Below are 14,053 nucleotides of genomic sequence, written 5' to 3'. Positions count from 1 at the left end.
CATCCTCCAGGGCTGGCAACGTCGACGTTCAACTTCGACGTTGGGCAGCACCACATCGAAATAGGCGCTGCAAGGGAACGTCTACACGCCAAAGTAGCACACATCGAAATAAGGGTGCCAGGAACAGCTGCAGACAGGGTCACAGGGCAGACTCAACAGCAAGCCGCTCTCTTAAAGGGCCCCTCCCAGACACACTTGCACTAAACAACACAAGATCCACAGAGCCGACAACTGGTTGCAGACCCTGTGCATGCAGCATGGATCCCCCGCTGCCGCAGCAGCAGCCAGAAGCCCTGGGCTAAGGGCTGCTGCACACGGTGACCATAGAGCCCTGCAGGGGCTGGAGAGAGAGCGTCTCTCAACCCCTCAGCTGATGGCCACCATGGTGGACCCCGCTATTTCGATGTTGCGGGACGCAGATCGTCTACACGTGCCCTACTTCGAAGTTCAACTTCGCCACCTAACGTCTCGCCACCTAACGTCGATTTCAACTTCGAAATAGCGCCCAACACGTGTAGCCGTGACGGGCGCTATTTCAAAGTTGGCGCCGCTACTTCGAAGTAGCGTGCACGTGTAGATGCGGCCTTAGGGCCCTGGGCTAGGACACAGTAGAGCTGGTGGGCTTGGATCCCCCCGCAACTCCCACCATCCTAATCTGTGAGTGGCAATCTCCACCTGTTTCTGGGCAAAATGCCTGCACTCATCAGTACTCCACCAGAGCTAGGCAGCCTGACTATTCCCTAAACTGTTTGCTGCCCCACCCTGTGCTGAGGCTCAGGCGTATTGACTGTTGGTCAGCCTGAATACAGGCTTGAACACCTGAAATGTCTGTTGCTCTACCCTGTAGCAAGGCCTGGGACAGATTATTAATCTGTTCTGCCTGGATCACCTCCCTCTGACCCTGGGTAGAATTGGGAGCCCCACCCAATATGCTACAAAATTTATTACAATTTTTGATTTTCTACATTTTCAAATGCATTGATTTCAGTTACAACACAGAATGGCAAATATGCAGTGCTCATTTTTATACTATTTTTATTACAAATATTTGCACTGTAAAAAGATAAGCAAAAGAAATAGCATTTTCAACTCAACTCATACAAGTACTGTAGTGCAATTTCTATTCTGAAAGTGCAATGTAGAAATATAGTAATATTTTTACATAACTGCACTCAAAAACAAAACAATATAAAAATGAATATCCTGAAATTTTAAGCATGGCTGGGAATACAAATATTTAACATAAGGGACAAAAACTTTATCTAATATCTGGAACATACATATCTTGCAAAGCACGCTATAACAGAGCTACTTGAATGCCTGTTCTCACTTTTAAGTGACACTGCAAATAAGAAGTGGGCAATATTATCTCCCATAAGCGCAAGAAAACTGGTTTGTGTTAACAATTGGCTTAACAAGAAGTAGGACTGAGTGGACTTGTATGAGGCAAACTGAAAAATAATATCTCACATTCTTTTTACAGTGCAATTAATCACAGCTATTTTCAATCTAATTTGTTTTCTTTAATCACATGCATTAACTAGGATTAACTGACAGCTCCACAATGAGCAGATGGAGGCTGTTTATAGTAGGTCAGAGATTTGGAATACTGGAAGTGGACCCAGTAGAAATGGAATAGTGAGCAATGGACACTCAACAGTTAAAGTAAATCAAATTTATTCCATAATTGCAGAAGTAAATGAAAATAATGTCATAGTTACCAAATTCACATAAAACACAAGGGCTATGTCTACACTACAGAGATTTGTCAACAAAACACATCCACATTCCCAAGGCATTCTTTCAACAGTAAATTGACAGAACACAGCACCTCTGTTGACAGCATTCTGCTGCTCCCCCATGAGGCAGAATGCCTTTGTCGACAGATTCTGTCAACAGAAAGCCCGCCTGGATGTTCCAGGGGGCCCTCTGTTGAGAAACAGGGCTTCCAGGACATGGGTCAGCCCTGTCCGCTGTGTCTGGTTGGCCATTTTGTTGAGAGCGCGGATGGGCAGTTTGGCCACTCGGTCAACAGAGCAGATCACTCTTTCTGCCTGGCCTCAATATGTCAACAGAAGTTTTGTCGGAAGACATCTTCCGACAGTAACTTCTGTCGAAAGATCATTCTAGTGTAGACATAGCCATTGAGTTATTTGACAAAACCATCTTCTCTCTGTTTCCAAAATGTTCATGAGCATATTGCAGTTTCCTTAGACTGATGCTTTATTATAAATTATTAATCAGTACTTCTTCATCAATTCTTTTTATTGTTTAGGTTGGCTGCGTACAGTTCACTGCAAGCAATTAATCCTCACCATTTGAAACATTATCCATGCTGGGTGGTTGTGACTGTTCATATTAGTCACCGAGTTTTATGTCTGTTCCCTGATTATAAGAATTACACACACCCTGTCCGGTTTCCAGTGTGAATATTCATTCATTAGGACGGTGCTTTACAGCCTGTGTTCTGCAGAGCTGTAGGGGGTCCACAGACTATGACTGAGATATGTAAGGGAGTCCACACCCCCATTTGAGATTTTTTTTACGGGTCTGAAAATGAAAAAGCTGAAAACCACTGCATTAAAATATGAAATTAGCCTTGCAATGCAATCATGCAAACAAGGCCCACTTTCTGAAAATACTTGTGCCAGTAAAACCAGTTTATTCAAGTGTTGCTGGAAAGCAAACACAAAAAGGGAACAAACAGATCCAAAGCAAATTAATTATCCAGGCTAAGTGAATATTTGCGGATTTTATTTTGTGTTACCATTTACCTAGCTCTCATTGACAGAAAAACAACAAACAATGGGGTTACTTGTATGATTTAAATATGTTAATTATTAAAAATATATTAGTTTTGGTGTTCATTTCCCTCTGTCTGCCTTATTATCATAATTCCCAGTCCTGTAGCATTGTTCATGAGCAGATTAGTGAAGTCCACTTTGAACTAAACAATGGATTGCAAAATCCGTTTCTTTGTTGCTTAGAAGAGAAAGCCTCCATTCAGAGTTCTGTACCGTATTTCCGCTACATCACTATCAATGTAAAGCGACCTAGAGACCTCCATCTGCAACACTTACCCAGATGACAAAGATTCTACTGGCAGCAGAAGTTTGAACTCAGGTAATGGCAAGTAGTAAAACCTTCTTGTTCACATTATGGATATTAACTTCTGATTCTAATGTAAATTACAGCCAAGAAAATAAGCCGTGACTTCTCAAGTGCTCTCAGCCATACCAGAGGTGATGGAACTCAGGACCCACATATAACCGAGGGCACACTATCGCATTTATGACAAGCTGAAGGCTAGATCCTTAACTGTAGCAGCAGCATTGCCCTTTGCATTTCTGTGATCATGGCGCATTCTATGCAAAGTTTAGATCCAAGGCTACATCTACACTGCAAGATAAATTCAAATTTATTAAAATAGATTTTATAATGCCAGTTTTTTAAATTTGATTTTGAGTATCTTCACTTCCCACAGGCTCCCAACAAATTCAACATGTTGCTTCCATACTTAAATCACCAAACATCAACTGTTGCAGCAGTGCGTTGTGGGAACCTATCCCACAGTCCCCTCAGCCCAGCATTCTGAGCCAGGAGCTAGGTGCACAGCACTGTCAGTTTCCTGGGTCTGGCAGCTTGGGGGACCTGGGAAACTGACAGCGCAGCAGCCCTGGTCAGTTTCCTTGCTCCCACTAGTACAGTAAACCCTCCATTTAATGGACTAACAGGGGACTAACAGGGCTGTCTATTCTTCCCCATAACCCCTTAAATGTGAGGGTTTACTTCCCTTCCCCACAGGCTCCCCCAGGCCCCGTTCCACCCCATCTTCCCCCCCCCAAAACAACGTCCGAAAAACAACCCCCACCAAAAAGTGGGATACACAGGGGACACTTCAATTTTAAGATTTAACACTTCCACACTGGCCTTTAATCGAATTTCGAATTCAAACTTGATGATATACCCATCAGATAACTGCGATATTGTAATCTCGAGATTAGTGCACCCTACATCGAGCTAATGGTATTTATAGTGAACACAGTTGCATGGTAATATTGAGCTAACTGCCTTAAATTCAAATTTATCTTGTAGTGTAGATGCAGCCTAAGAGATACATTAGAGCAACCAAAAGGGTACTCAAACCTGATTTAGCTAGCAACAGCCACAACCCACTTACCCTGGCCATCCCCACTACAGAAGCAACAATGAGCATCTCCCTAGAAGAGGGGAACATTTGGAGGCTGGAGCCTCTAGGCACAGCAGCTATTATGTTGTTCCAATGCACACAGAAGCAAGAAGTGGTTTTTTTATTTCAGTTTTAGAAATAGCATTTAATTGTATCGGTACAGCAGCCATTACCACTATCATGACTGCCACGTAGATGACAGTTTAAAGCAGTTTTGTAAAAATCAGATGCTTAAATTTGATTCTAGTTGATAGAAACAGTAAAAGCTTTAGACTGGAAAACCACAGGCTGTTTCTATGTGTGCTTTAACTGGAGCATTCAAATGTAAGAAGAAATGACAAAGGAAAACCACGACCCTAAAACAAAGCCTCTGAAAGGTAAAAATCTAGCAACATAAGAAGCACAACAAGCTGTTCAGCTCACTATATTGCCAGAGGCAAGAAGAAAGCCTTGCTCAGATCAGCTATTTCTATTTTTAAGCCCTCAGTTGTTTCCGTGTCATGGCATCATTGTGAAGATGGGGCTTTCAGCAGATGGACCAGTGACTGGAAACATTCTTTCAGTAATTCATGAATGATAGATCTAGGGCTCAAAGGATCCCTGATTCAGTTGACTTCTTTTTGCTAGAATGCTGCAATTAAAAGGGGACTATGTCCACAAATATAATGCTATTAAAATAAAGTAAAGTCAGTGAATGGAAAGATCAGAAAGACTACAAATCATTACGGTGGGCTACAACATTGTTTTAAAGCCTTATTTGGCAAATCCTCCCACCATATCAAGTCCAAATAGCTGGGCTTGGTGCAGAAAAGACATTCTGAGAGAACAATGGTAGAAAGAATCCTTTCTCACTCCCAGACTGTACAGCTGTATGAGTGCTACCCAACCATCACTACAGGTGAGTCCCATTCCAGAGAGGACAGTGTGGTTGGTGGATCTGTGTCTTTGCAGTAACTGTCCCAATCCTCATCCAGTCCTGCATCTCCCCTGACCTCCCCCTTTTGTAAGGGAGCACATGCAGAGCTTGGCTTCAAAACATGCATACTGTGTGGACTCCAGTTGGGGCTCCAAAAATCCCCTTACCTGGCACAGCAGAAAGTCTCTTAGCTCTGTTGTATCTGCGACCCTCCATGGATGCAGAGGAAATGATTCTGCCCTTAATTACTATTAAGCTGTTTTAAGACTTTGAGGCTTATTCTATTTCAGTAGCGTTTTCTGATCCAATGTAGCTCACATGGATACAGAATTAATGAGTTCCCAGCAACATCTTTGTAACGTCCCATGATAAAGATGTTGTTCAGAATGTTCCAAACCTTCAGATTATAGGATTTCACCAGTTCACTTTGTAATGTGCAATTAAATAGATGTCAATGGATTAAAATGTACCAATTAGTTCACAAGGAAACAACCATCGAGTCAATTAATTGCATCAGCACATCTAAAGCGGTGACGCTGACTGAAGTAAGCCAACACTGGGTTTTAAAAAGATATTATTTATAAGAATTGGTGGGGAGAATGGAAGAACACAGCTTGTCTCTCAGGAGAGCAACTGATAAACGTATATTTACTCCAAGGTATAATGACAAAAACCTGGAGGAATATTGTTTAAAACTAACAAAGAAGAGAATTCACCCTATATGTACCTAAAAACCTGGATATTTCATTAAATGATAACACAACTGTACAATCTCTTAAACGTTGAAAAGTTTACTATATAAATCAATTCACATTGTATTCCTTGCAGCGTACAAATTAACACCCAAAGCATAGCCCATGGTCTGTAAACCTCACCTAAAAGAGTCTGAGAGCAAGAGTCCTCTATTAAATTTTTTGAAAAATGTTAGAAAACAAACATAGAGGCTGCGTCTACACGAGCAAGAACTTTTGAAAGATTTTTCAGAAGAAGAGGGCTCCTTCCAAAGACCCTGTGGAGCATCTACACACAAAAAGTGTTCTTTTGAAAGTAAATCAAAAGAATGTGGCGTTCCTTTTGAAATTGGTCTTCCTTTCCCATTTCAGGAAGAATGTACCCTTTTGAAAGCTTCTTTTGAAAGAAAATGTGTGGAGACACTCTGCAGGGCCCTTCTTTTGAAAGAGCAGTCCACTTTTTGATCCCTGGCCCATTCTTTTGAAAGAGCAGGGGCTGTGTAGACACTCTCTTTTGAAAGAGTAGATCACTGTTTTGATCTGCTTTTGTGTGTGTGGATGCATTCTGTCAAAAGAGATCTTCCAGAAGGGCTTCTTTTGAAAGATCTTTGTAGTGCAAACTTAGGCAGAGAGTTTGCTTATTTTATATTTCATCCTTCATTCTCCTGAAAATACATATAAAGTTTCTTACAAAGGATCATGTGAATTATTCAATGGGTGAGGCCTCTTGTATACATATTGTCCAGTAAATATCTTAGGATCCACACAAGAAACTTTCAGTTTACTTCTGTTTCTTTTACTGACCTTTTTGTTCTGCCTGTATATAAAAATTAAAACTTTCAGGTGACCCTTTATGTCTCTGGTTATTCCATTGCCATTTTTGTGCTAATCCTTCTGAAATCCCTTGGGTTTTAACCTCTATTTTCTCTTCCAGGAGATCAAACATCACCAAAATTATCAGTTCACTGGTCATTTGCTCAATGCCTTGTATCTGAAGCTGATTACAAATGTGATCTGAATAGCAGATGAAAATTCAGGTGATCTACCAGGCCCATCAATAGGTGGCAGGGTTGCGGGGCAAAGAGGACAGTTGATCCAGGGCTCAGGACTCCCAAATGCTGCTGCTGCTACCTCAGGAGAGGCAGTAGATGGAGCCCTAGGCACTTTAAATTGCCACCAGAGCACCACACAGCACACTTCAGGCGTCTATGAGGGTGTGTGTATGTTCCATGATGGACCTTGGGCAGAGTGGAGGATTAGCTTTTGTAGCCCCACCCCTTCTGCCTGAGTCCCCACCCCTTCTGGGAGCACAGAGCCAGCCCCCACCACCTTGCCCAGGGGCCCAGCAAGTTTGTCGATCTCCATCTATTACAGATCAGGAACCTGATTCAGAGATTTCTGTCATGTACGTACCTGCCCCTCTACTATCCACTTGGAGATGGAGGTTTTCCCATCATACCCAGGCCGGAATTGAAGTGTGGCAGAGCGAGGACTGATGTTAGAAATAACCAGATTAGATGGGGCACCAGGGAGCTCTATAAAATTTAACACAAATTAAAAAGAGTAGAAATACTTTGGGATTTAGAGTACAATTATGGAGCTCAATCAGCAGACACTCAATATTTTAGCAAGTAGTACAAACTATAGATCACTTATAACAGAGTGAATAATTTTGCACAGACATGTACTCATACAGCACCATATGTATCCATGACACATTATAAACAAATAAAATGACAGATCCCTGTCAAAAGTACGTTAGATCCAGATTAACGTCACACCATAAAGGCTACATAAGAAAAAGTGGCATGGTCTGGTGGTTAAGGTAGTCTGGAAAAGTGGGCTCCATTTCCAAGTCTGCTAGTGAACTGCTTTGTGACCTCAAGCAAGTCACTTAAACTCTCTGATTTATAAAAATGGAGAGAACATTTACCTAACTTTAAAGATGTTTAGAGGCTTAATATGTAAATGATACCAAGACATTAAGATCCTGGTATCTGTTTGATGAGTCTTCATCACATGCTCCAAGTCTAACTGATCACCACTTTTAGGGTCAGATAGGGGAGTAGGGGTTTCTCAGAAACTACCTAGTTAGCTGGTGTTGGAACACTGCAGGGAAACTTTGGTAACTCAAAAACCAACATCAAAAATGCAAACGTCAGCCTAAGATTTCTGCTTAATCTCAGCTGAGGATGAGATTTCTCTGCAGAAATGCCTCTGTCCTATGCCCCCATTTCTTCTGCCTAAACAGTCACTCCAAGCTTACTTTTATCAAGCATATATTTAACAAACATGACCTACCATGCTGAGTCAGTAATGTGGCAGGTCATGTTTGTTAAAGACATGCTGGATAACAGTTAGATGGGAATGACTGTTTAGACAGAAGAAATGGGGGCATAAGACAGAGACACCTGCAGAGAACTCTCTCGATCAGCCAAGCTTAATCAGAAAGCTTAGGTTGAAGTTTACATTTTTCGATGCTGGTATTTGAGTTACCAGCAAAGGCAAACCCCTAACGAGGTGATAGAATTAAACCAAATATTATTTTTGTAGGTTATATGTCAAGCAGCATGGACATTCCAACTGTACTACTAATGTACTGAGTGCTAGTATTATAAGTAGTAATAATAAAATGGCACAATTAAAACAGGGAACAAAATGTCTTGGGATATGTTTGCAGCAGTGGCAAGCAGGTGCATTGAACTGAATTTGTCTAAATGTATGGACACATCATCTACATTGGAATGCACTAAAGGAATCAGGCCATGCATTCCTCCAAAGGAAATGAAAATTTTTGGTAATATCAGAGAGAGACCTGACACCTCTCAGTAAACAGCCAACTTCACTTTAATTTTCAAAGCAGATCTAAGCCAAACAATGTTACCACATTCAAGACTTCCCCTATATCTCATTTTGATAAGTAGCTGCACACAGACACTCTCTTTTTGGTGGTCTCTCTGTTGCAACTTGGGTTTTAGGACATGGAACTACTTCTTCCACAAGTTTCTTACATGTCAACATTTCCCACTTTTGTAAATATTTTTATTTGCATCATACAAATCATATACATGCACTACAGTTCTATACCCTCTAAATGAAATGTCTTTCTTTTTAAAAAAGCATCTACATTCCCTCCCCAAAAATGTTGTGCTTTTATGTTTTTTAATGATGCTTAATGCTTGCCCCATATCTTATGTTACTTTATAAATGTAGAAAGATACTATAAAATATTTATTTTATTACTCTCCCCCTCATTCTTTGATCCCTTCCGTACTATTTTAATTATGTTGTACTTTGCCTCCATGCTTTAAAAATAGAAGCACGATTATCATCTCACTCAGGAAATCATCATTTCCTGGAATATGGCTACATAGGGAAGTCAATATAGTTTGAGATATTCTCTGTAGTTTTACCAACCTGGGGGCACGCCTGAGGAAATGGTCGAGGAGGTAACCAACCCAGTGCCTTTTGCAGTCATAGCTGCCACCTCAATGGTGTAGGTGGTGAGAGATGAAAGCCCAGTGATTTTGTATTCAAGGGTTGTATTGGGTAGATTGTGAGCCAGACAAGATTCGTTCCTGCTATAAACCTCCCAGGAGATCTGGTAGCCTAGAAAACAATTACACAGAAGTCAAGGACTTGTAACAATGGTGTTTTGTCTGTGTTCCTGTGCAGGATCATCCAGAAGTTCAAATTGTGGTTCAGCACTTGCCTCTGGTGTGCTGTGGAGAGTTAGCAGGTTATGCTGCTGGCTCTCCTCCAGCACAGATACCTTTTTATAAAAAAGAAAACACTTTTAATGCATTAAGGCAAATTAAAAATACCTAAGTACTTTTCCAATACTAGTTTTCCACACAAGATGCCGCTGGGAGTTGATGTGATCATGAAATTGCAAAAGGAAGGGAGATGGTTTACATGGAAGAACTTTCTATCAGTATGTAGCATACACAATAAAAAGGTTGAGAAACCACAGGACTGGTCTTTCTCTAAGAGGTTGGACTTCACCACTGAAAAATTCAAACTCTTTGAACCAGGGAACAATTGGAATAGTCAGTAAAAAAGAAAACATCTGTGCACAACTACTAGGGCTACTCCTTTCTTAAGGGCTGGGTCTAAACTGAGGGCAATTGTTGGCAAACAATAAGCAAATTGCACTCTGAAACTCGCGTATCTTTTGCTGACAGGTCTGTCTGGAGAGTCTTTTCGGACATTTGGCCCACCCACATGGGGCCAAATGTTGGGAAAAAGCTCCTATGCCACAATTTTCCTTGTGCCTCACAATGCAAGGTATGTCAGCAGAACACTTTCGCTTTTCTGAGAGTGGTCTCCGAAAAGTAGTAGTGTTGTTTGGACATTGCTGACTTGTGTCAGGGGACCTCCTGTTTCCTGACAAAAACCTGCAGTCTAGACATAGCCAAGATAAAGATTTGGAAATATTTACAAATCACATGATAATGATCTTGCAGGAACATGGTGGGACTATTACAGAAACAGAATAACTTCTACATCCCCATAGAAAGGTGAATCATTATTTGTCTATTTGAACCTAGTGCATCCAACGTATAGTCCTAATCCCAACAAACCTTGACCTTCCACCTCATTCTTCTGTTGGAGCCAGCCTGTTAAATCTCTTCTTTCAAAGCTTTTTTATACCCAGTTGTCTTCCAGGAACTTTCAAAAGTTTCTGCAGCCTCATTTGTTCACTGAATGCGTTTGTTCTCCTCCTTGTTTTTCTTGCTTGCTCTGCCCCTTCCTACTCCTCTGGTTACTTTGTTCTCCCCTGAGCCCATTTAAACCTTATCGTGTCAGCCTCCAGATAGCTGTCTGAAAAGTTTGCTTGGCTGTAGCTTCTCTCTGTGATTTGGTTCAGGGCAAACAAGATGTGCAACTCTTGAAATCAAAAGAAATGGAATTGATTCAAACGACTGTAAAAAAGGAACCCCTCAGGTCATATGGGGCACACAGAGTGGTAAGAGAAAGCTAGGCATTCCAGCCACACGCCTTCCCCAACATCACCCAGGGCTGAACTCAGACAACTCAGATTGTTTTCAGTGATGTAAACATAAATGATTAATAAGTACAAATTAAAACAGTAAAATGTCCAGTGTTTATTTCAGAGAAACAATTTGATTCTTGCAAACTACTGGAGAGAACTAGCTGTTCCTCAAAGCTACCAAGCAACTTAAACACTCAGTGTCTGAGGTTCCCCCACCAATAAAATGGCAATAATAATAATAATATACTTACCTCTCTACTGTGTTGTGGGGTTTCATTAATGTTCATGAAGCAAGGTGTATTATTTCCCAGACAGATCACACTTAGCGTAGCACAAATGGTTATTGAAAAGATAATAATTAAGAGCAGTAGCATGTGGCTACGATTCTGTGGCTAGCAATGTGTAGGAACTCAGACTAAATGCTCATGATGGTCCCTTCTGAATTTAAAGCCTGTGAGTCTAGGCACATACAGACTTTGAACAAGGGGTGTATTGACCTATTAATGAAGAGTGAAGGTCACAGTAACATAGAATCAGAACAAGACTCTCCTCACTATTGGCTGCCCAGTGGTGAGGGTGAGGCCAGAGAGATTTCACGGGGAGCCTTTTCATCTGTGGCACATCTCAGAGGAGGGCACTCAGTAATGTTCCAAACAGACCAGTATGTGGAAGTTTGGTGGTGTGAGAGGCACACAGGAAAGGTGAACCATGAAAACTGCCACTATGTAAAGGTCCTGTGACTCAAGACAGGGTCAGAGACAACTCTTACATGCCATCAAAGGGCAGTTCACAGCTGGGGTAGTGGCCAGAGAGAATTTGCAGAGCAGCCCTATAATTCCGCTTACTGAGGCTGCATGTGGAGAAGTGGAAATTTCACCCATAATGCTCAAACAAAATAAAACATTTGAAGGCTGGTTTTCAACTAAAAGATAAAAAAGAAATTTCCAATGTTTTTCCTATCCATCTGTGTCCAAAGAACAAGTGACAACATCCTGCCCTAAGATAAACAATGTAAACTTTCCTCTGCTGATTAGCGTGTTTAGGAGAAGCTTTGCCTAAACATCAAATTTTGAGGATTCACCGCTGTACTTTTTATAGGTTGATCATAACTACTCCAAAGCTCATACTGTATGGCCAAGTCTACAATAGCACCCTCCTTTCAGAAGGGGCATGTTAATGAGGGATTTTGGCAGATGCTAATGTGGTGCTGCCATGAATATGCAGCACCCCATTAGCATAATGGTGGCCACATGCAATTCGAAAGTGAAGTGCCGCTTTTGAATTGTGCACCGTTTGTGTAGACAGGGGCCTTTTGAAAGGACCCCCTGATTTCAAAAGCTCCTTCTTCCCAAACCTAAATGGGAAGAAGGGGCCTTTTGAATCGTGTGCTGACACCATTATGTTAATGAGGCACTGCATATTCATGTTAGTGCCTCATTAGTATCTGCCTATGTGGAAAGAGGCCCAGTTTTGGGAGCATATCAGGCTTGTATTATTGATTATTTATTTCCTGAAGAAAGATTCACTTGGGAAAAAATATACTAAGATATTGCATCTACAATGCAACCTAGAGAAAAAGCAGAAGTGGAATTTAATGTGAATATTTCAATTCCAATAATAAAGAAATTAAAGTCTAGCCATATAAATACATACGCAAAAATAGAAACATTACTGAAATCAAGCAAGAGTAAAAAATAAACTCATCAATGCAGGACTGGGATTCCAAAGAAGTTTCCAAGACACAGCACTTAAGCACCAGTGACAGACAAAGGGGCAGAACTATGAGACATGTGGCTGGAAAAAAATTTCTCTCTGTTTCACAGATATGATCTATGCCAGAGATGTGTGCAGTGGTGTCCAATGGGCCTCAGCAATAACTGTTTCATCTGATTTGAGTGTAAGCAAGAAGACAAAAGGTACCACAAAGTCTCCCTTTTCCTTTGGCACTACACCATCTCCCTAAACTTCTGCCTAACCAAAACTAATGACCAGAGAAGTTTGAGGAATAATTTACTGTTGAACGGGAATAAATTCTCTACGAGAGACCAGAACAGCCAATCACAAACTGTCCATCTACATCCAGGCTCTCATAAATCAGAATTTACTGAGGGAGCGAGGAAGATACTGAAATTTACGAGAGCAATGGGCAGTTTAGCACAGCAGATTGGCTGCCTTGCAATGCCCCCTGTGTTTTCCTCTCTTTCCATGCACCAGAATTAAAAAGGAGTCACAGCAAATGATGCCAATGAGCAGAAATGAAGAAGCAGTGGCTTCCTGAGTGCACTTAGATCTCCAAGCAGCACTGTGTAAAATCCTTGAGACATTCAGGGAAATGAATGGTTTTGCCATCCCTTTCTCCTAGTCTTAACACCAATAAAGGGGAAGTTATAAACCTTGCCTGGCATGTTTTTTCCCTGCCTGTATTTCCTCATAAACAATAGTGCTTTTTTTTTAGTTCTTTCCTTCTCAAACAGTTTACCCTATGTACAAAAACAGCCCATCATCTCACTCCATCAGGTTTCCAAATCATTCTGGGAGATGGCAGCTTGTTTTCAGCACAGAAGTTCTGAAGCAGCAAATCTATTGTGATCTCCTTTGCAAAGGGCAGATTGCTAATTCCAGTGTTGTTCTTTTTTTGAGGGGGGAGGAGGAGCATTGGCAAAGCAACACTGAAACCATTCAATAGTAATAACAACATTACCATCGCATAGCTGTATAGCACCTTTCACCTGAGAGGAATCCAGAATGCTTTATAACATTCACATAGTTAACAGGTTATGCTAGGTATTACAGTGATGACAGCAAAAGAAATGACAGATTAAATTAGAATAGTAAACATAGAGCCAGGAATCACTCCCCTGTCTCAGCACTTAAATGCACTCACCTCTGGGATAGAATGGGACAGCTGTTTAAAATCATCCTCAATATCACAGGAGCTTTTGTGACAGGAACTAAAGACAAATCTCATATCCACTTCAAAGTACTGGGACAATTAGATAAACTAAACATAGCTATTCAATCTGGCAACAGTACCTAACCCTTATGAGAGATAAGATTGCTCTTGAAAGAGATAGGGCTAATGTGCTTCTTTAAACGTTCTATTTTTATACTTCACTTGAATCATGTACAAAATTGAATACAGGGGCCCTTATAAGTTCTCTTAATAAGTTGTTTCACCATAGCTCAGTGGTTTGAGCCACAGCCTGCTAAACCTAGTGTTG

At 41.1% G+C, this 14,053-nt stretch overlaps 1 protein-coding gene across 4 annotated transcripts in view; it reads right to left on the bottom strand.

Annotated features, from left to right (window-relative positions):
• The window catches only part of SDK1 (sidekick cell adhesion molecule 1), a 727,049-nt gene that overhangs the window by 137,789 nt on the left and 575,207 nt on the right, over positions 1 to 14,053 (bottom strand). For all 4 annotated transcript variants that reach the window (XM_075010599.1, XM_075010598.1, XM_075010600.1 and 1 more), the window contains 2 exons: positions 9,254 to 9,445; positions 7,250 to 7,371 (listed from right to left, as the gene is read on the bottom strand). In XM_075010599.1, the coding sequence (XP_074866700.1) occupies positions 7,250 to 7,371; positions 9,254 to 9,445 (314 nt within the window). The remainder of the gene's footprint in view (positions 1 to 7,249; positions 7,372 to 9,253; positions 9,446 to 14,053) is intronic.

Source organism: Carettochelys insculpta, chromosome 16 (assembly GCF_033958435.1).
Source record: "Carettochelys insculpta isolate YL-2023 chromosome 16, ASM3395843v1, whole genome shotgun sequence".
In the NCBI taxonomy this organism is placed as follows: Eukaryota; Metazoa; Chordata; order Testudines; family Carettochelyidae; genus Carettochelys; species Carettochelys insculpta.
The sequence above is the reverse complement of the archived record's forward strand: the minus strand, read 5'-3'. Positions and strand labels throughout refer to the sequence as shown.